General features: G+C 40.1%; 1 protein-coding gene across 1 annotated transcript in view; it reads right to left on the reverse strand.

Annotated features, from left to right (window-relative positions):
* Positions 1–21,467, reverse strand: part of IPO7 (importin 7) — a 67,744-nt gene that overhangs the window by 30,473 nt on the left and 15,804 nt on the right. Inside the window, exons 2-6 of the mRNA XM_032165857.2 lie at positions 13,935–14,016; positions 9,002–9,155; positions 7,345–7,503; positions 4,660–4,816; positions 1,945–2,082 (exon numbers count right to left, since the gene is read on the reverse strand). Coding sequence (XP_032021748.1) covers positions 1,945–2,082; positions 4,660–4,816; positions 7,345–7,503; positions 9,002–9,155; positions 13,935–14,016 — 690 coding nt within the window. The remainder of the gene's footprint in view (positions 1–1,944; positions 2,083–4,659; positions 4,817–7,344; positions 7,504–9,001; positions 9,156–13,934; positions 14,017–21,467) is intronic.

Consider the following 21,467-nt stretch of genomic DNA (forward strand, 5'->3'; position numbering starts at 1 on the left):
TTATGACCCAATTCCTTTCTTTGATATTTATGCAAGAGTTTGAAAAACATGTGACCACAAAAAGACATGTAAGAATGTTCATAGCTTTATCTATAATACTGAAAAAGTAAAACTACCCAAATGCCCATCCACATATATAACTTGTGATATATCTATAAAATAGGATACCGCTCAGCAATAAAAAATAATAAACTACCACTATACAACATGAAAGAATCTTATAAATATATTAAGTGAAAGAAGCCAGGAACAAAAGATTACTTATTAAGTTCTAAAACAGCTGAAATCTATTGTGTGGGAAATGAGATGATGGCAGAGATGGCTAGAACCAGCCATGAGTAAACATTCTGAGGTGATGGCTATGTGGGTACATAATAATTGTGTTAACTCACTGAACTGTTTATTTATAATTGGTGCACGGATTATAAATTATACCACAAAAAGGTGCACAATATGTATATGAGACCTTTAAAAGTTATATTTTATATCTATTAAATGTGCACAGAAAAATATATACCAAACTAGTTTCCTATGGAGGGTGTAGAAATGTTGTTTCTTCTGCACTGATCGTAAATGTTTTTGAAACAAATCTTTAAAAAAAATTAAACTGCAAAATAGGACTTTGGTCTCACTTATGTGATTAACAATATTATATTGGATAAATTGCATAACCCTCCCATGTGTAAGTTTAAAATAAAAGTCAGAAGGATTTTGAGGGTTAAATAAGTATATATTAATAACAGTACATAAATCACACCATAAAATAGGCTGGGCACGGTGGCTCACACCTGTAATCCCAGCACTTTGGGAGGCTGAGGCAGGTGGATCACAAGGTCAGGAGTTCAAGATCAGCCTGGCCAAGATGGTGAAACCCTGTCTCTACGAAAAATAAAAAAATTAGCCAGGCATGGTGACAGGCACCTGTAATCCCAGCTACTTTGGAGGTTGAGGCAGGGAATTGCTTGAACTTGGGAGGCAGAGGTTGCAGTGAGCTGAGATCGCACCACTGCACTCCAGCCTGGGCGACAGAGTGAGACTGTCTCAAACAAAACAAAACAAAACAAAAAAACCAGGGTATTCAGTAATCTGTAAATTCCCCTATATCTCTAGAAAACTAGACTATAGGCCGGGCACAGTGGCTCACGCCTGTAATCCCAGCACTTTGGGAGGCCAAGGTGGGTGGATTACCTGAGGTCAGAAGTTTGAGACCAGCCTGGCCAACACGGTGAAACTCCATCTCTACTAAAAATACAAAAATTAGCCGGGCTTGGTGGCACACGTCTGTAGTCCCAGCTACTTGGGAGGCTGAGGCATGAAAATCGCTTGAACCTGGAAGGTGGAGGTTGCAGTGAACCAAGATTGTGCCACTGCACTCCAGTCTAGGCAACAGGAGCGAAACTTCATCTCAAAAAAAGAAAAGAAAAGAAAGAAAAAAGAAAACTAGACTATAAAGAAAAATTGTAATAATTTTAAAAAGTTTGATTATAAAAATAACACAACTGGACAACTCTGAATGTACTAAAAACTACTAAGTTGTACTTTAAAAGAATAAATTTTATGGTATCTGAGTTATTTCTCAATAAAGTTATTATCAAAAAATAACATAACTACAAAGTTTGGTCAATCTGTAAATCAAGTTCTTCCTCTTTCTCTGTACGTGGGCATCTGACAAATTAACTAGGCTAAGAGCCAGCTATGAGCTCTTAATTTATGAACTGAGAGGGAACAGAAGATTTAGGATGAAATAAAAGGATAACAGAAGCACTTAACCAGTAATATATTTAAAAAACACCCTTTACAACTTTTCATACTAAGTAAATGTACATATGTGACGCATATGTAAACAAATGAAAAGGTACCTCTAATCTAGAAAAAAATAAATCACATATTATAAAAACTCACAAAGAATGTTACAGGAAACACCAGTTAAAGTCTTCAAAAGACCATTAAATATTTGTATTTAGTAATATAAGAGAACATACAGAAACTTACATTAGGTACATCCCTGTTCACAACAGTCTTTAAAATTTCTATCCATTCTGTCAGGTTCTGTTGGTTTATCAGTTCCAGTGGTAGTGTATACTAAATAAAAGTCAAGAATTAATATTTCAAAATCCTTGCTAAAGAAAATCCCACTTCTTTTTACTCTTCACAATACCTACCAAAAGTATTTCATTCAATCCACATTTCCTGCTTTTAGTACATAGGCAAACTTCTTTGCTTGTTATCTATAATGGTAAACAGTGAGTGGGCATCCTTGCATATTCCCATTTTACTGGGACATTTATTTTCACCATAAGGTGTGATATTTATTGTAGATTTCTAATGAACACCTTTCATCAAGTTAAGAAAGATTCTGTTCCAGGATTCTAACAGTTGTTTATTTTTTTCAAAGCAGACGTGGTTATTTAATTTTATCAAAGCTTTATCTGACATCCATAAAGATGGTCACAGGTCTCTATTTTAATGTGATGTAAGGGTTAATTACAAAAACTAATTTCTTACTGTTGATCCATTCTTGTATTCCTGGGATAAATCCTATTTCTCAGTAGGCCAATAAAAAGGTTATCCAATTTGGGATTTTAGGACATCTATTTTCACAAGTGAGACGGGTATGCTAGTCTCAAAGAATGAGTTGAGAAACTATTTTGTCCTATTCCCTATGCCCTATGATAGTTTTCAAAAAGACCTATTATTTAATCTAAAAGTTATGATCCTCCTAGTTAGAAAAAATATCGAAAAGACTAGTGTTTACTCAAATTACTTAACAAAAGAATAACGTAAGAGTCCAATAGAATGGCATTAAGATGCCCTTAGATTCAGAGTGGGAGATATCTGAATGTCTTTAAAGATCTAGCAAAGATATGCAAAATCCAACCAAGGAATAGAGTTAGGCAAGTACAATCTTAATGGAGGTGAAGTCATAGATCTTTCTTCCTTTTTTTTAAGAGACCAGGTCTTGCTCTGTCAGGATGGAGTGCAGCCTTGAACTCTTGACTTCAAGCAATCCTCCAACCTCAGCCTCCAGAATAACTGGGATTACAGGCTTACAGATGCGAGCCACTGTGCCTGGCTCTGATCTATTTAAATGAGATTTTTAAATGTAATGTTATGACTTGAACCAAAGGTCTTGGCAGATGAGATAAACCCTTCTATGGTACATGATACAACAAAAAGAACCAGAATTTTCCTGGTTTTTAAAAATCTGTTTTACAAGTAATTACATTTCACTGCGAATACTGACCCAACCATTTCTTTCTTTTTGAAACGGAGTCTTGCTCAGTCGCCCAGGCTGGAGTGCAGTGGCGTGATCTCGGCTCACTGCAACCTCTGCCTCCTGGGTTCACACCATTCTCCTGCCTCAGCCTCCCAAGTAGCTGGGACTACAGGCACCCGCCACCACACCCAGCTAATGTTTTGTATTTTTAGTAGAGACGGGGTTTCACCATGTTAGCCAGGATGGTCTCAACCTCCTGACCTCATGATCCGCCCGCCTTGGCTTCCCAAAGTGCTGGGATTACAGGTGTGAGCCACCACACCCGGCCCCAACTATTTCTTTAGTGGGTATCTTTTATCCTAGAAAAATTTAGAACATACAGAAATAATAAAAGCCATTACTGTGTACCAGTAAAGCCCACTGATTTAGTATTTTTGTGACAAGTTTAGGAATAGGTTTTGTATTGAGACAATCTATGTATATTTTGCATATCAAGTATGTGTTAGACTTCAACTGCAATCAAGTAACTGGTTTTCAGATTCATTATTTCTTTTTTTTTTTTGAGACAGATTTTTGCTGTTACTGCCCAGGCTGGAGTGCAATGGTGTGATCTTGGCTCACCACAACCTCTGCCTCGCAGGTTCAAGCTTTTCTCCTGCCTCAGCCTCCCAAGTAGCAGAGATTACAGGCATGTACCACCATGCCCGACTAATTTTTTTTGTATTTTTAGTAGAGACAAGGTTTCTCCATGTTGGGTCAGGCTGGTCTTGAACTCCCCTCCTCAGGTGATGCGCCCACCACAGCCTCCCAAAGTGCTGGGATTACAGGTGTGAGCCACCGCGCCCGGCCTAGATTCATTAATTCTTAAGGTGAAAGATACTTTCTAAATTGACTAATATGGTTACAGTGGATGGTTTAAGATAATTTGACATTGCCCATTTGCAATTTAATATTTATTAGGGGCCAAGCACGGTAGCTCATGCCTGTAATCCCAGCACTTTGGGAGGCCAAGGCAGGTGGATCACAAGGTCAGGAGTTCCAGACCAGCATGACCAACATGGTGAAACCCTATCTCCATTAAAAATACAAAAATTAGCCAGGTGTGGTGGCATGTGCCTGTAATCCCAGCTACTCAGGAGGCTGAGGCAGGAGAATTACTTGAACCCGGGAGGCGGAGGCTGCAGTGAGCTGAGATCACGCCACTGCACTCCAGCCTGGGCGACAGAACGAGACAGTCTCAAAAAAAAAAAAAAGACTCATTTGGGGAGGAAGTATGCTTGTTTAGACTTATAATTTTCGCGATTTACATTTTGCTAGAAAATCATCTACTTAATGTAGATTTTCAAGTTAACTATTATTAAAATGCTGAAATTTTGTTAATTTTTAACATGGTAAATGACAGACTAACTTTTTATAAATAAAAACTGCTTCATAGATATTACCTGAACAAGAGCATAGAAGATCTTGAATATTTGTTTCTGGATGAGGACAGACTGATCAGACTGGTCAGAAAGAAGCTGGATAAAACGATCCTTTAGAACTGGCAGAAAATGCTGCATTGCTGCTACCAATGGACTCCGCTCCTCTGGTTTTTTATACCTTTGAGTAGGAATACAAACTAATTCTGTAAGAATTTATTTCCACAATTTTATATATATTTAAACTACGCATTTATTTACAAAAATATAATCAAATACTTCCTAACCAATTTAGAAAAAGAAAAATATCTCCAGTATTTTCTGAACATGTATTATGAGGTCAATAATCTTCAAGGCCCACATGAGTATCCTCACTTTGATAGTTCAGGAAACTGAGGCACAGAAATTATCTTTCTCAGTATTACATAGTTAGGCATGAACCTAGGCAACTGGAATAGGTTATTGACCTCATAATAAATGAGGAAAGTAATAATAAATTATAAATAATAAATTAGGAAGTATTTTATTATATTTGTGTAAATAGTAGCAGCTGATAAATAAAACTGATTATATATTACCATCCTTAAGTAATTTACATACCAACAGCATTAAGGCAGAAGTGGTATGTATAAAGCAGAAAATACTTTATTTCTAAAAGATCATAAACCATAAGTTCTTCTATTAACCCACAGGGCAACAAAATGTGACCAACGGGCTATCAATTATGAGCCAAGATTGTGCCACTGCACTACAGCCTGGGTGACAGAGAGACTCCATCTCAAAAAAATAAAAAAGTATTGTTAAAGTCTGTTGGGGGCCAGGCGCAGTGGCTCACGCCTCTAATCCTGGCACTTTGGGAGGCCGAGGCGGGCGGATCACGAGGTCAGGAGATCAAGACCATCCTGGCTAACACGCTGAAACCCCGTCTCTACTAAAATGCAAAAAGTTAGCTGGGCGTGGTGGCGGGCGCCTGTAGTCCCAGCTACTAGGAGAGGCTGAGGCAGGAGAATGGCGTGAACCCAGGAGGCGGAGCCGAGATCGCGCCACTGCACTCCAGCCTGGGTGACAGAGCGAGACTCCATCTCAAAAAAAAAAAAAAAAAAGAAAATCCTTAAATTCTAGTCTTATCACTCTTCTGTTAAAAAAAAAAATTCAGTGGTTCTCAGTATCTAAAAGATCACATCCAAATTTCCCATTCTGGCACTCAAAACCCTCTTTAACATGGTCCCAATTTACCAGTCCAAAACTATTTCCAACCTCTCACTGGAAATTATCAATACCATTAAGCAGTCTCCTCACTACCCACTAAAGACAGAGTCTCACATTTCCATCTCTTTCTTTGTTCATACCACTCCGTATGGTGTGACACGCCTTCCTCTTTATGTTCTTTGTGTTCCTTCAACTGACAAGCATTTCCTGAGGATCTATGCTCCTGAGGACCACCACAAATTCCAATTTCTCTGTAAATTTTCTTAGAACTGCTTCAGTCCACACAGATCCCTTGTGAACACCTTGTGCTTCACAACGAAACACTGGCTGAAAATGAACTGAATTCCAATGATGTAGCAGCCTCCTGTATCTCCCATTTAAAAATCCCTGTCATATTTCCTCCTGCTAAGATTATGGGACAGGAGGGCCTTGAGCCTCCTCAATGATATTGACAGCTTATTGTTTTTATTCTCTCCAATTTTAGTCACTCACTTACCAGAACTGTAACAGCTGGAACATTCCTTAGCAGGAAGATGGGTAGCTGGTGGGAACACAAGAAAACACCAGTACCAATGCTGTAAATGGTATATTTCTCTCCTGCTCAGAGAACAAAAGCAGCAGTTCATCAGCCACTTTGAGATGGGACCCAAAGAGGGTATTGGAGGCTAACTACAAGTCCCAGAATTAGAGGGCTCACAATGGCATCTGTGTAGCTGTTAGGACTGGCAATAAAGTCACGATCATGGTATAAAAGTCTTCCTTATGCCTTCCTCATAATATCCCATCAAACCTTTTCAAGTGCCTATCAACTACAGACTTAAAAAACTCCTTCAACATGTGGCTTACCACTCTCAGTGCTACACCTCAACTTTCCAGGTTAGATCTTTTTTTCCTGATCCCTAAAACAAGATCTAAAATAATCACTTGGCCTAAAATCTTTTTTTCTAATACTAATGACCTATATGAACTATAATCTGCTTAAATATGCCAACATTGAAATAGGTGAGTGTGAATCCCCCAAAACACACTGATTAAAGAAGATCACATGAAATTCCAATGAATTCTTCTTAAAGAATCAGAGGTTCTGGAAGTTAATCAAGAGCCTAAATTAAGATAAAAATTCACAGAAAAAAAAGCCACAAGTAATAAATAGCTTTAATCCTCAATGTATTCTGATCACCTTCACATTTTAGAAAAACTTATCTGAAAGACTTTTATCAGCACATATTGAGGAGGCCCTCTTTAGAGATAACTTAGTTTTTGAATAGGTAAAGAGACAGTGATTAAGAAAAAAGGGCGCAAGGAGTTTCTTAGTAGAATAAAGAAAAGAAACTGCAGTTAGAATGCTATGTCAAAAAGAAAATAATAAATTGAAATTACCATATAATTCACTAATTTTATTATCTATGCTAAATATAATTTTACATGTTCAAATTGGCTTAAATTTTCTGAACTTTTCCTACTTCTCAAAGCTCTATAGGAATTGAAAGAAACACTTACTCATAATTTTTCACAAGCTGATAAAGGCAAAGAAGAATGCCTAGCCAACAAGCACTGTTATCAGACTGAAGATAAAAGCCAATTTTGTCCACAATGGCAGTCCAGCGGCTTGGATAATCATGTTTGATGATGTGATGAATGCATGTAGTAAGCTGTACCCTGAAAGCCAAAAATAAACAGTAAGGAAAAAATCCTAACTAGGTAAGATTTTGCTAACTCATAGAAAGGAAAATAGCTGTTTAGACAAAATCTAATTTCAAAACAACCCATGTGATTTTAGATGTACACAGAATATATATGATTCAGAATAAGTCACTGAGCAAATGAAACCCAACAAATGTTACAAATACAGGTGTTTTATTTTTCATTCCTATCATCAATAAACAAGTTTCATTTAAGAACATCAATTAGGCTGGGTGCGGTGGCTCACACCTGTAATCCCAGCACTTTGGGAGGCCCAGGCGGGAAGACACAAGGTCAAGGGATCAAGACTATCCTGGCCAACGTGGTGAAACCCCATCTCTACTAAAAACACAAAAATTAGCTGGGCCTCGTCGTGCACGCCTGTAATCCCAGTTACTCCGGGCGGCAGAGGCCACTGTGCCCGGCCGAGGCCACTTGTGCCCGGCCCACAAGTTTTGTATGAAGTTTTTGGTTTTGTCAGTGTGAAGTCAAACTGTAGTAAGAAAATAAATTACAGGCCAGGCATGGTGGCTCACACCTGTAACCACAGCACTTTGAGAGGCCTAGGCAGGTGGATCACTTGAGGTCAGGAGTTCCAGACCAGTGTGGCCAACATGGTAAAACCTCGTCTCTACTAAAAATATAAAAATTAGCCAGGGATGCTGGTGCATGCCTGTAATCCCAGCTACTCGGGAGACTGAGGCAGGAGGATTGCTTGATCCCAGGAGGCAGAGGTTGCAGCAAGTTGAGATTGCACCACCTCACTCCAGCCTGGGCGACAGAGCAAGACTCAATCTCAAAAAAAAGAAGAAAAGAAAATGACTAAGGCATTCTCCTACAATAGCATTTGTTGGGTAAGTTTTCTGCTACAAAAAAAACAGGCCTAACATCACACTCTGAGAACTGTTGTGGGGTGGGGGGAGGGGGGAGGGACAGCATTAGGAGATATACCTAATGCTAAATGACGAGTTAATGGGTGCAGCACACCAACATAGCACATGTATACACATGTAACAAACCTGCACATTGTGCACATGTACCTTAAAACTTAAAGTATAATTAAAAAAAAAAAAAAGGCCTATATGTTCTGAAAAGACCCCAAAAGCCCTCCAGAAAAACAAAACGCAGGCCGGGTGCGGTGGCTCACGCCTGTAATCCCAGCACTTTGGGAAGCCGAGGCAGTTGGATCACGAGGTCAGGAAATCGAGACCATCCTCGCCAACATGGTGAAACTCTGTCTCTACTAAAAATACAAAAATTAGCTGGATGTGGTGCCATGTGCCTGTAATCCCAGCTACTGGGAGCTGAGAGGCAGGAGAATCGCTTGAACCTGGGAAGCAGAGGCTGCAGTGAGCAAGGATCATGCCACTGCACTCCAGCCTGGCCACAGAGGGAACGTCCATCTTAAAAAAAAAAAAAAAAAACCCTGAAAGTTACACACCTGCAGAAATGGGTACATTTTTAAAATACATACCTGATGAGCTCAGGAGAATGGATAATGGCTTCTACAATATTTTCTCGAATACAATGGCGATCTTCTTCTGGAATAGTATAAGGGGATATATCCCCTGGTGCTGTTTCTCGATCAGGCCAATACTGTGTTATCATATTTTTCAAATAGATAACACCTAAAATACAGATCAGTTTGACAAAAGAATGTTTACTGTGAAAGTACTGTGAAAATCCCATAAGTGTCCATACCTCAAGTATTTCTTTCACATCACCATTTGTAAAGCTATGCTTTCATTAACAAAATACTACATTCAATTATTTTTAAAGTTGATAACACACAAATTGAACACTCAGTTACAGCAATCAAGCGCAAAGTTATTACTAATCACACAGCGTAAGAAAACTCTGCAAATAACCCCAGCGAAAACTGGTTTTTTTAACATCACAACACTTTTAACCCTGTTTTCTACAAGAGAGTTAAATTAAATCAAATCAGTTTTCTAAATGAAGCCTCTAAAGACAAAACCATCATACATATCCCAACATAGCTTCTACAACTAATCACACAAAGGTAATAAAAAAAACCAATTCTTATCACAGAAAAATCATAGCATATAAAGGTTCTTAACCTATAAATTTAAGTATTTCAATCCCATACCACTTCAAATTCAAATTATGTTATGGGAGAATTTACTGTGTTCAGAGATTATAGATTACTATTTTTCTTTGCACATTGCTATTTGACAAAAGTTAACAAACTGATGAAGTGGTAAAATCTAGGTTGCTAGCAAAGCTTTCCACCCAGCACTTTCAGAGAGAGGGGGAGAACAGAATTACAAATGTGTAAGATGTACCGTAAAGGGAAACTGTCCAAAATTAATTCTTAAATTCTGCAAAACACTGGATCTTCTCTAATTAGCAATTCTTATCTCAAGTCCTGTACTTATTTGAACAAGGATAACCGACAGAAATAGGATTTTTATATTCTAGTTTGCCTTAATTTAGGAATTAAATAGTCCATATTATAGTATTTCAAATAGATTAACATTATATATTAAAATACCCCTCAACAAGGTATTTTTATGAGATGGAGTCTCGCTCTGTCACCAGGCTGGAGTGCAATGGTGCAATCTCGGCTCACTGCAACCTGACTCCCTAGTTCAAGCGATTCTCCTTGCCTCAGCCTCCCGAGTAGCTGGGATTACAGGCATGCACCACCATGCCCAGGTAAGTTTTGTATTTTTAGTAGAGACGAGGTTTCACCATGTTGGCCAGGATGGTGTCACTCTCCTGACCTTATGATCCACCCGCTTCGGCCTCCCAAAGTTCTGGGACTATAGGCGTGAGCCAACGTTTCAAGATAAACTACACCTACAATAAAGAATCAAATAGGACCAACAAAGTCCAGGTTATTATTACTACAGAATTTTGGTTCTTTTTCTCCAAAACAGAATAGAGACCAATACTAAGACCACACAACAGTCCCAATGTCTCTGGATGCAACCTCTGAATATTTCCATTCTCAGTAAAGAATGGGATATATGCTTATGTAATTTGGAATTTTAAACATTTTTTGCCCCAACAATACAGAACTTGGAACTGCACTGTAAGGATCTCATGATTCAGTCTACTCTAGCCAGAATGCTTGAGCAAAGACAGAATGAACTAATCATTCGAAATCTAGCAGATGAAACCACCATATGCCATGCACTACAGAATCTCATTCAATTATTCCAAAAACATAATTTTTTTTTTTTCTTTTTTGAGAAAGAGTCTCACACTGTTTCCCAGACTGGAGTACAATGGCACAATCTCGGATCACCACAACCTCCATCTCCCAGGCTCAAACAATTCTCCTGCCTCAGCCTCCTGAGTAGCTGGGATTACAGGTGCATGCCACTACCACCCGGCTAATTTTTTTGTATTTTTAGTAGAGACAGGGTTTCACCATGTTGACCAGGCTGGTCTTGACTTCAAATGATCCCCCATCCACGGCCTTCCAAAGTGCTGGGATTACAGGTGTGAGCCACCGTGGCCAGCCCCAAGTATATAATTTTTAAATTAATGATATTTTAAATTTTTTGACTAATTCCATAGTTTAACTGCTTCCAATTGTGTACACACTAAAACAATTTCCTAGTTTAATTTATTTTTCTAATAAACATAACCAAGTCTCTAGAATTTATTAATATCACTCCTAAAGGCCAAACACTTAACTTCTTAGTAAAATTTTGGATTTAAAGGCAGATTCTTATCTAAAAATGGGAAAATGTAAGCTTCACTAGTAAAAGATAAATGAGACTTGAATATATATAAAAAAGAAACAAGACCAGGCACAGTGGCTCATGTCTTTGATCCCAGCACTTTGGGAGGCTAAGGCGAGAGGATCACTTGGGGCCAGGAATTCAAGACCAGCCAGAGTGGCTAACGCCTGTAAATCTCAATACTTTGGAAGCCGAAACCAGCCAGGACAACACAGTGAGACCCCGTCTCCACCAAAAAAAAAAAAAAAGACCAGCCTCAGCAACATAGTAAGATTCCATCTCTACAAAATAAAATAATTAGATGGTGTAGTGACACATGCCTGCAGCCCCAGATGCTTGGGAAGCTAAAGCAGAAAGATTATTTGAGCCCAGGAGTTTGAAGATTCAGTGAGCTATAACTGAGTCACTGCACCCCAGCCTGGGCAAGGATCAAGACCCTGTGGAAGAAAGGAAAGGAAGGAAGGGAAGGAGGGAAAGAAGGAAGGGAAGGAGGGAAAGGAGGGAAAAGAAACAATAAAAATTACCCTTTTCTATTAAATTAGAAATATTTACAAAAAGATTTACTGCTGACCAGCGAGTTTAGTCATTTACATAAAATTGTTTGCTTTTAAAAAAGTCATGGCCAGGCATGGCAGCTCACGCCCATAATCCTAGCACTTTGGAAGGCCCAGGAAGGCAGATCGCTTGAGCTCACAAGTTTGAGACCAGCCTGGACAATATGGCAGGACCCCGGCCGGGCGCGGTGGCTCACGCTTGTAATCCCAGCACTTTGGGAGGCCGAGGAGGGCAGATCACGAGGTCAGGAGATCGAGACCACAGTGAAATCCCGTCTCTACTAAAAAAATACAAAAAATTAGCCGGGCGTGGTGGCGGGCGCCTGTAGTCCCAGCTACTCGGAGAGGCTGAGGCAGGAGAATGGCGTGAACCCGGGAGGCGGAGCTAGCAGTGAGCCGAGATCGCGCCACTGCACTCCAGCCTGGATGACAGAGCAAGACTCCGTCTCAAAAAAAAAAAAAAAAAAAAATGGCAGGACCCCGTCTCTACAAAAAATACAATTCTCAGGGCATGACGGTGCGTGCCTATAGTCCCAGCTACTCAGAAGGCTGAGGTGGGAGGATGGCTTGAGCCTGGGAGGCAGAGTTCACAGTGAGTCAAGAGGAGGCTACTGAGGGCCGGGTGCGGTGGCTCACGCCTGTAATCCCAGCACTTTGGGAGGCAGAGGCGGGTGGATCACAAGGTCAAGAGATCAAGACCATTCTGGCTAACACGGTGAAACTCCGTCTCTACTAAAAAATACAAAAAAATTAGCCGGGCGTGGTGGTGGGCGCCTGTAGTCCCAGTTACTCAGGAGGCTGAGGCAGAATGGTGTGAACCCGGGAGGCGGAGCTTACAGTGGGCGGAGATCGCGCCACTGCACTCCAGCCTGGGCGACAGAGCGAGACTTCGTCTCAAAAAAAAAAAAAAAAAAAAAAGAAAAAAAAAATCTGAAGACCGGAACTATGTAAAGAAAAAGGAAATGCTCAGTATACAACATTAAGTGAAGTGAGGAAAACAAATTTATTTATTTATTTATTTATTTTGAGATGGAGTCTCACTCTGTTGCCCAGGCTAGTGTGCAGTGGCGCCATAGTGGCTCACTGCAAGCTCCGCCTCCCAGGTTCACGTCATTCTCCTGCCTCAGCCTCCCGAGTAGCTGGGACTACAGGCGCCCACCACCATGCCCGGCTAATTCTTTGTATTTTTAGTAGAGACAGGGTTTAACCGTGTTAGCCAGCATGGTCTAGTTCTCCTGATCTCGTGATCCCCCCACCTTGGCCTCCCAAAGTGCTGGGATTACAGGCGTGAGCCACCGTACCCAGCCCCAACAAAATTGTTAACAAAATAGGTGCAGGGGAAAAGAACAGCAAGAAATAACACAAAAATGTAATCTGTTTTTCTAGAATGATGAAATTATTGGTACTTTATATTTCCCGTAACAAAATTATTACATCTGCAAATAAATTAAAAAGAAATGAAAAGGCTGGGAGTGGTGGCTCACGCCTGTAATCCCAGCTACTCAGGAGGCTAAGGCAGAAGAATCACTTGAACCTAGGAGGCAGAGGTTACAGTGAGCCGAGTTCGCACCACTGCACTCCAGCCTGGATGACAGAGTGAGACTGTCTCAAAAAAAAAAAAAAAAAAAAAAAGAAAGAAATTAAAAATGTAAACTCCATTATTTTTTACAGACTAACATAATATTCAGAAAAGTAGTATGCCACATTTTCAGACTATTTGATACTGAGGGAAATGGCTCAATATGTTGAACAGGAACTAAAAATAGTATAATACTTTTTAAACTGTTAAAACGATAAAAGCAAAAAGGTGTTTAAGAGATGACTATATAAACAAACATGTTTGAGTCTTATAATCACCCATCAGGGAAGGACTCTAAAAATACATAGAACCTTTTAATAAACCCCATCGATTTCTATTTGAAGCTTCTCTTTTAATTCAACTAAATGTCAAATTATTCCTTTAAACTCTGCCACCAGATATCAAGGTACTTGATGTTAGCTGTAAACACTGAAGGTAAACAAATTACCTGGGGAGAAAAAAAATTGCCAAAGGGCCTTCCCAAGACACTTCTGCTATTCGATTATGAACCTTTTAAACAATAGATTACATACACTCAAAATAATTTAGGAAACTTGCCTGCCTGTCTCACAGGTAAATCCAGCTGTTCCGACATAGTAATCTGGAGCAGTGTTGAGACAAAATTCAGAGACTTGTGTGCCTACAAAGAAAAAAAAAGTCCATTTTAAACTTCTGCAAATAAATATACTTTAAAATTACAGATCAAAGAGGCTCCAATACATTTCCATTGCTTGCCTCGCACAAAAGGCTCTTCATAACTGGTTCCAGCCTTATTTCTCATCACTCCATTATACTGAATTTTAAGGAATTTGATGACTTAAATCCTAAAACTTTTTGGATGTTTGCATTAGTCTGTATAGCACTGCACTTCCCATTTATCCCAACTAGCATTCTTTTTTCTCTCTCTTTTGAGACAGTCTCACTCTGTTGCCCAGGCTGGAGTGCAGGAGTGCAGTTACGCAACCTTGGCTCACTGCAACCTCCGCCTCCCCAGGTTCAAGCGATTCTCCTGCCTCAGCCTCCAGAGTAGCTGAGACTACAGGCGCGCACGACCACACCCCGCTGTTTTTTTTTTCTTTTTTTTTTTTGAGACAGAGTCTTGCTGTCGCCCTCAAGGCCAGAGTGCAGTGGCATAATCTTGGCTCACTGCAACCTCCACCTCCTGGGTTCAAGCGATTCTCCTGCCTCAGCCTCCTGAGTAGCTGGGACTAGCGCCACCATGCCCAGCTAATTTTTGTATTTTTTTAGTAGAGCCGGGGTTTCACTGTATTGGCCAGGCTGGTCTCGAACTCCTGACCTCGTGATCTGCCTGCCTCAGTCTCCCAAAGTGCAGGGATTACACGTGTGAGCCACTGTGCCCAGCCCTAATTTTTTACATTTTTACTAGAGTCGGGGATTTCACCATATTGGCCAAGCTGGTCTCGAACTCCTGACCTCGTGATCCACCCGCCTCAACCTCTGAAAGTACTGGGGTTACAGGCGTGAGCCATCGCGTCTGACCCCCAGCTAGCATTCCTTTTTTTTTTTTTTTGAGACAGAGTCTCTCGCTCTGTCGCCTGGGCTGGAGTGCAGTGGCATGATCTCGGCTCACTGCAACCTCTGCCTCCTGGGTTCAAGCGATTCTTCTGCCTCAGCCTCCCGAGTAGCTGAGACTACAGGCACACACCACCATGCCCGGTTAATTTTTATATTTTTAATAGAGACGGGGTTTCACCATATTGGCCAGGCTGGTCTCGAACTCCTGACCTTGTGATCTGCCCACCTTGGCCTCCCAAAGTGTTGGGATTACAGGCATAAGCCACTGTGCCAGGCTCTCCAACTAGCATTCTTAACCTACACTGGTGACAGCAGCTCAAAAACATCCTCTGTGACACCTGTTTCCTCTTTTAAGTAATTTCTCCATAGAAACATTTCATTAAATGGCCAGACACATACGAAATCAATAAAAACGAACAGTTTGGTCCAGGCATGGTGGCTCTGGGAGGCCGAGGCAGGTGGATTGCAATGAATAGTTTGGGGGTAGTGTCCAAGGTGGTAATAATGTTATTTCTTGATATGACTGCTGTTTTATACAAGTGTGCTCAGTCTGTGAAAATTGACTGTATACCTTTATGACCACCTTTGTGTATACATGTTACATTTCAAAAGAAAGTTAAAGATCAATAGCTTTGAACATACAATAAAAGAATACAGACTATATAATCATAATTTAATAAATACATTTATATGAATATGCAATAGAATTTCCCACATTTTTAAATTTTTAAATTTTCCACATTTTACATTATAGACCTGGATCACTTTCATTAACGGTACAAAAAGGTAACATATTCCTAAATTTGTCATATTTGCTTCTGATTTTGTTTTTAGTTGTTTGTTGTTTTTTTTTTAATTTTTTGTTTGCTTTGTTGCTGTTGTTGTTAGATATCAGGTCTCGCTATGTTGCCCAGGCTGGTCCTAAACTGCTAGGCTAGGCTCAGGAGCTCCTGCCTTAGTCTCCTAAAGTGCTGGGATCACAGGCGTGAGCCACCACACCTAGCCTGCTTCTCATTTAAAGAACTGAACATTTTATCTTGAAATGGTGGGCAAAACAATCTTTTTAAAATTAACATTCAAGTCAAATCCCTTCTTGTATATTTTCTCAGTTTCATTCTCCTTTGTCCCAATATAACCATCACTTATACTGTCATCTTTTAGCTCAAGTATTTTTCTACACATGTTCACATGAACAATATTCTGATTTTTATTTTAGTATCTTTTTTTTTTTTTTGAGACAGAATTTCACTCTTATCTCCCAGGCTGGAGTGCAACAGTGCAATCTCGGCTCACTGCAACCTCCGCCTCCCAGGTTCAAGCGATTCTCCTGCCTCAGCCTCCAGAGTAGCTGGGATTACAGGAACGTGCCACCACGCCCAGCTAATTTTTGTATTTTTAGTAGAGACGGGGTTTCGCCATGTTGGCCAGGCTGGTCTTGAACTTCTGACTGCAGGTGATCCACCCGTCTCGGCCTCCCAAAGTGCTGGGATTACAGATGTGAGCCACCTGTGCCCAGCTATTTTAGTATCTTCTTACAGACTTCACCCCACTCTGCAAACACATTCTTATAGAGAATTTTCCGGCTGGGTGCAGAATTTTCCTTTGAATATAATTTTCCTTTGAATATAAAAAATTATTTCACATTAGAATCTAGACTTTATTCTTTCAATCACTCCAAAAATTACTTATTTAGGTGTTTGTGGTATAAGACATTATGCCAGGAGCTGAGACTACAGGGTTGAATAGGACAACCGGGCTCTACGACCTCATGGCAACTTATAGTGTTGTCAAGAAATACAAGATAACCAAATAGATAATTGCAATAAAGTACAATCAGGGATAATTGCAATAAAATACAGTCGGGGTCCCCATATTTGTGGGTTCCAAATCCATGAATTCAACCAACCACAGATGAAAAATATTTGGGGGAAATTTTTTTAAATAACAATACAACAACGAAAATAATACAAACTTAATACAAGTACAGCAACTATTTACATAGCATTTACATTGTATTAGGTATTAAAAGCAACCTAGAAAGATTTAAAGTGTTCAGGGGGATGTGTACAGGTTATAAGCAAATATTACACCATTTTATATAAGGGACTTCAGCATCCATGAATTTTGATATCCGTGGGGGTCCTGGAACCAATCCTTCATAGTTACCAAGGGAAAAGTGTGTAATGGAAGTGGCAGTATGGAAGAATCAGAAGGAGGATCCACTAATACAGAAGACCTGAACAGAAGGAGTTAGGTGGATGAAAGGGAGGTATTGACCCTTTCCACTACCCTAGATGTGAACACTGCCAACCACTATCACTTTACTTAAACACCATTCCACCTATGCCATTTAGCATACCATTTATTCTGGTCTCTCTCCTTCTCAGGCTCCTTTACTGATTTCTCATCCTGTTTAATCTATAAATGCTAAAATTCACCAGGACTTGGTCATAGGCCATCTTTCTTCTCCCCAGATGATCTCATCCAATCACTATCTTTACAAAGCATACTTTTCCCCTCAAAATTATTACTCTATTTCCCTGCACCACTTCTCCCAACCTCTCTTCACTATCCTCACAGTAATCCTCACCACTTTCCTCTTCATCAACCCAATTTAATATATCAAGTCCTGTCAATTCTATACCCAAAATCCTTCTTTAAAATGCTGCCGGGCGCGGTGGCTCACGCCTGTAATCCCAGCACTTTGGGAGGCCGAGGCGGGTGGATCACCTGAGGTCAGGAGTTCAAGACCAGCCTGACCAACATGGAGAAACCCTGTCTCTACTAAAAATACAAAATTAGCCGGGGTGGTGGCGCATGCCTGTAGTCCCAGCTACTCGGGAGGCTGAGGCAGGAGAATCGCTTGAACCCGGGAGACAGGTTGCGGTGAGCCGAGATCGTGCCATTATACTCCAGCCTGGACAACAAGAGCGAAACTCCGTCTCAAAAAAAAAAAAAAAAAAAAAATGCATCCACTTTCTCCATTCCCATGAACACCAACCTAGTCCAAGTGATTATCATCCCTTTTAATTTAACTATCTGTGTCCCCAATCATTCGCCATTTAGCAGCCAAAGATCTTTTAAAATTATAAATCAATCCTCTTTAAGCAAACATTTTAACAAGCTTTCTACTGCACCTTCCAAGGTCCTACATAAAGACATCTTGTCCCTGCCATTTTCTTCAGCCTCATTTTTAAAAACTTTCTCAACACGCTCTCCTCACTGCCCCACCTACCAGCCTTTAGGTTCTTTCAACAAGAAACATATTTAACAGATACAAAATCACAGCTAGATAGAACTAGTAAGTTCTAGTGTTCTATAGCACTGTAGGGTAACCATAATTAACAACAATTTATTGTATATTTTCTTTTTTTTTTTTTTTTCTGAGATGGAGTCTCGCTCTGTCGCCCAGGCTGAAGTGCAGTGGCGCGACCTTGGCTCACTGCAAGCTCCGCCTCCCGGGTTCACGCCATTCTCCTGCCTCAGCCTCCCGAGTAGCTGGGACTATAGGCACCTGCCACCGTGCCCGGCTAATTTTTTTGTATTTTTAGTAGAGATGGGGTTTCACCGTGTTAGCCAGGATGGTCTCGATCTCCTGACCTCGTGATCCGCCCGTCTCGGCCTCCCAAAGTGCTGGGATTACAGGCGTGAGCCACCGTGCCTGGCCTATTGTATATTTTCAAATAGCTAGAAGAGCAGATTTTCAATGTTCCTAGCCCAAAGAAATGATACACATTTGAGATGACTATGCTAATTACCCTGATTTGATCATTATGTTGTTGTATACATGTACTGAAACACCACTGTACCCCATAAATATGTATTATACAATTATCATGTATCAATTAAAAAATAATAAAAGCAAAAAGAAAAACACATGACTTCATTTCAGAGTCTTTGTACATGCTGTGTCTTTCTACCTACAACATCCTTGTCTTGCATGCTCCACCAGTTAACTGGTTCACAGCTTCACATTCTTTGGGTCTCGGCTCAAACATTATTTCCTTAGAGAAGCCTTTTCTGCCTGATCACTCAAGCTAAAGTAGGGCTCCCTATTGTTCTCATAACCATTATTTTTCTTCATAATGCTTATTACATATTTGTTTACTATATTTGTAAATGGGTCTTATGCCTGTTTCTCCTATTAATTAGACTCTAAGCCCCACTGAATAAGGACTATACTGTTTATATCCCCAGTTCTTCATATGACACTTGGCATTTAAGCTATTAAAAAAATTCACTGAATGAATTGGAAGAGCCAAGAAATAAATGCCTTGGAAGATGTGATTGCCTAGGGGCAGTGTAGAGTAAGAAAGGTTTTTATATTTAAGGGACAGACAGATGAGCCCAAAGGACACTACTACCCACACTACTAGGGCACTTTTCAGACCATTTACATTACAGTATATATCTTATCTCTTGCATCAAATCATGAATTCCTGGAATGAACTGCTGCAATCAGATAGTCTTGGTTGTAAATCTAGGCGATGCCACTGCCTAGAATGCTAAGCCTTCAACAAGTTGATTCAGTAAATCTAAGTCTCAATTACAAAATAAGAGTAATAAAATCTACTTCACAGGATGGCTATAAGGAGTATATAAAACAACACAGAAAATATCTTAGCAAATATCAAGACATAACAAATTTTATATCCTTTATATGTCCATATTCAGTAGAATCTCACCTTTCTCAGAGTACGCTCTAACATCAGTAAGGTGTAAATCGATGTATAGCCAAGTTACCCTTTAGTTCTTTAAATCGTCCACAAAGCACACGTATATGGTTTTGTGTATACAATCTCTCTTGAGATCCCAACATTGAAGTTTTTCCTTAACTTGAAACAGACTACTTTATATGATTAGAACCCCAGATTAAACTGTTGGTTTATGTTTGGGAGCCATTTTGGAACAACCAAAACTGTCCAGCACAGTGGCTCACACCTGTAATCCCAGTGCTTTGGGAGGCTGATACAGGAGGATCACCCGAGGTCACGAGTTCAAGACCAGCCTGAGCAACATAGCAAGACACTACCTCTACAGAAAATTTAAAAAAAAAAATTTTTTTTTGAGACGGAGTCTCACTCTGTCGCCCAGGCTGGAGTGCAGTGGCGCAATCTTGGCTCACTGTAACCTCTACCCTCCGAGTTCAAGTGATTCTCCTGCCTCAGCCTCCCGAGTAGCTGGGATTACAGGCACCTGCCACCGCACCCAGCTAATATATATATATTTTTTGTATTTTTAGTAAAGACGGGGTTTCACCATCTTGGCCAGGCTGGTCTTGAACTCCTGACCTCGTGATCCACTGCGCCCAGCCTGAAAATTATAATAGCTGGGAGTGGAAGCATGCGTTTATAGTTCGAGGCTGCAGTGAGCTATGATCACACCACTCCACTCCAGCCTGGGCAACAAAGCAAGACCTCAACTCTAAACAACAACAAAAACCACCACTGTTTTTGTTGGCTGGACAGATGTATAGCTACATAAGGTGTGTTAAGGCAGGCAAATCTAACCTATAGTAATAGAAGTCAGAAAAATAGTAACTTGGAGGAGAAACAGTAATGAATAGGAAGAGTATCACAGAAACTTTCTAGGCCAATGAAAATGTTACATGTGTCTTAGCCTGGGTGCTGGTTACCCAGATTTAACTTAAAAAAACAAAATTGAAACTATTTTTACCCCAACTTTCCCAGCAGCATTACTCATAATACTCTAAAAGTGGAAACAACCTGTATGCTCATCAACTAATGAAAGTAAAATGTGTCTTATCAATACATACAATAGAATGCTATTTGGCAATTAAAAAATGAAATATTGATACATGTTACAACAATGTATGAACTTTGAAAACATAATACTGTATGAAAGAAGCCAGTCACAAAAGACTACATATTGTATGATTCCAATTATATGAAATGTCTGGAATACACAAATCTACATAGACAGAAAATAGGATTGTTGCCTAGGGCTAGGATGGGGGTCGGGGCGGAATGGGGAGTGACTGGTAAGATATGAATTTTCTTTGTGGGGTGATGGAAATGTTTTAAAGATTGGGTGATGGCTGTACAACTGTGAACATACTAAAAGCCACTGTATTGCATACTTTAAATGTGTGAATAGTCAAATCGACAACACTGAACTATGAAAATAAGCACTTACCACTTTTTTTTTGAGATAGAGTCTTGCTTTGTCTCCCAGACTGGAGTGCAGTGGCGCAATCTCGGCTCACTGCAACCTCTGCCTCCCAGGTTGAAATGACTCTCCTGACTCAGCTTCCTGAGTAGTTGGGATTACAGGGGCATGTGCTGCTACGCCCAGCTAATTTTTGTATTTTTAGTAGAGATGGGTTTTCACTATGTTGGCCAGGCTGGTCTCCAACTCCTGACCTCAAGTGGTCTGCCCACCTGGGCCTCCCAAAGTGCTGGGATTATTAGGGGTGAGCCACCACGCCCGGCCCAACACTCATCACTTTATTAACCTTATTAATTACCTTCAAAAACATATAAGTCTAAATTTTAAAAGTGTGATGGATGAAAAAAAGCATAACTTTCAGGCAGG

Source organism: Hylobates moloch, unplaced genomic scaffold (genome assembly GCF_009828535.3).
Source record: "Hylobates moloch isolate HMO894 unplaced genomic scaffold, HMol_V3 SCAFFOLD_11, whole genome shotgun sequence".
In the NCBI taxonomy this organism is placed as follows: domain Eukaryota; kingdom Metazoa; phylum Chordata; class Mammalia; order Primates; family Hylobatidae; genus Hylobates; species Hylobates moloch.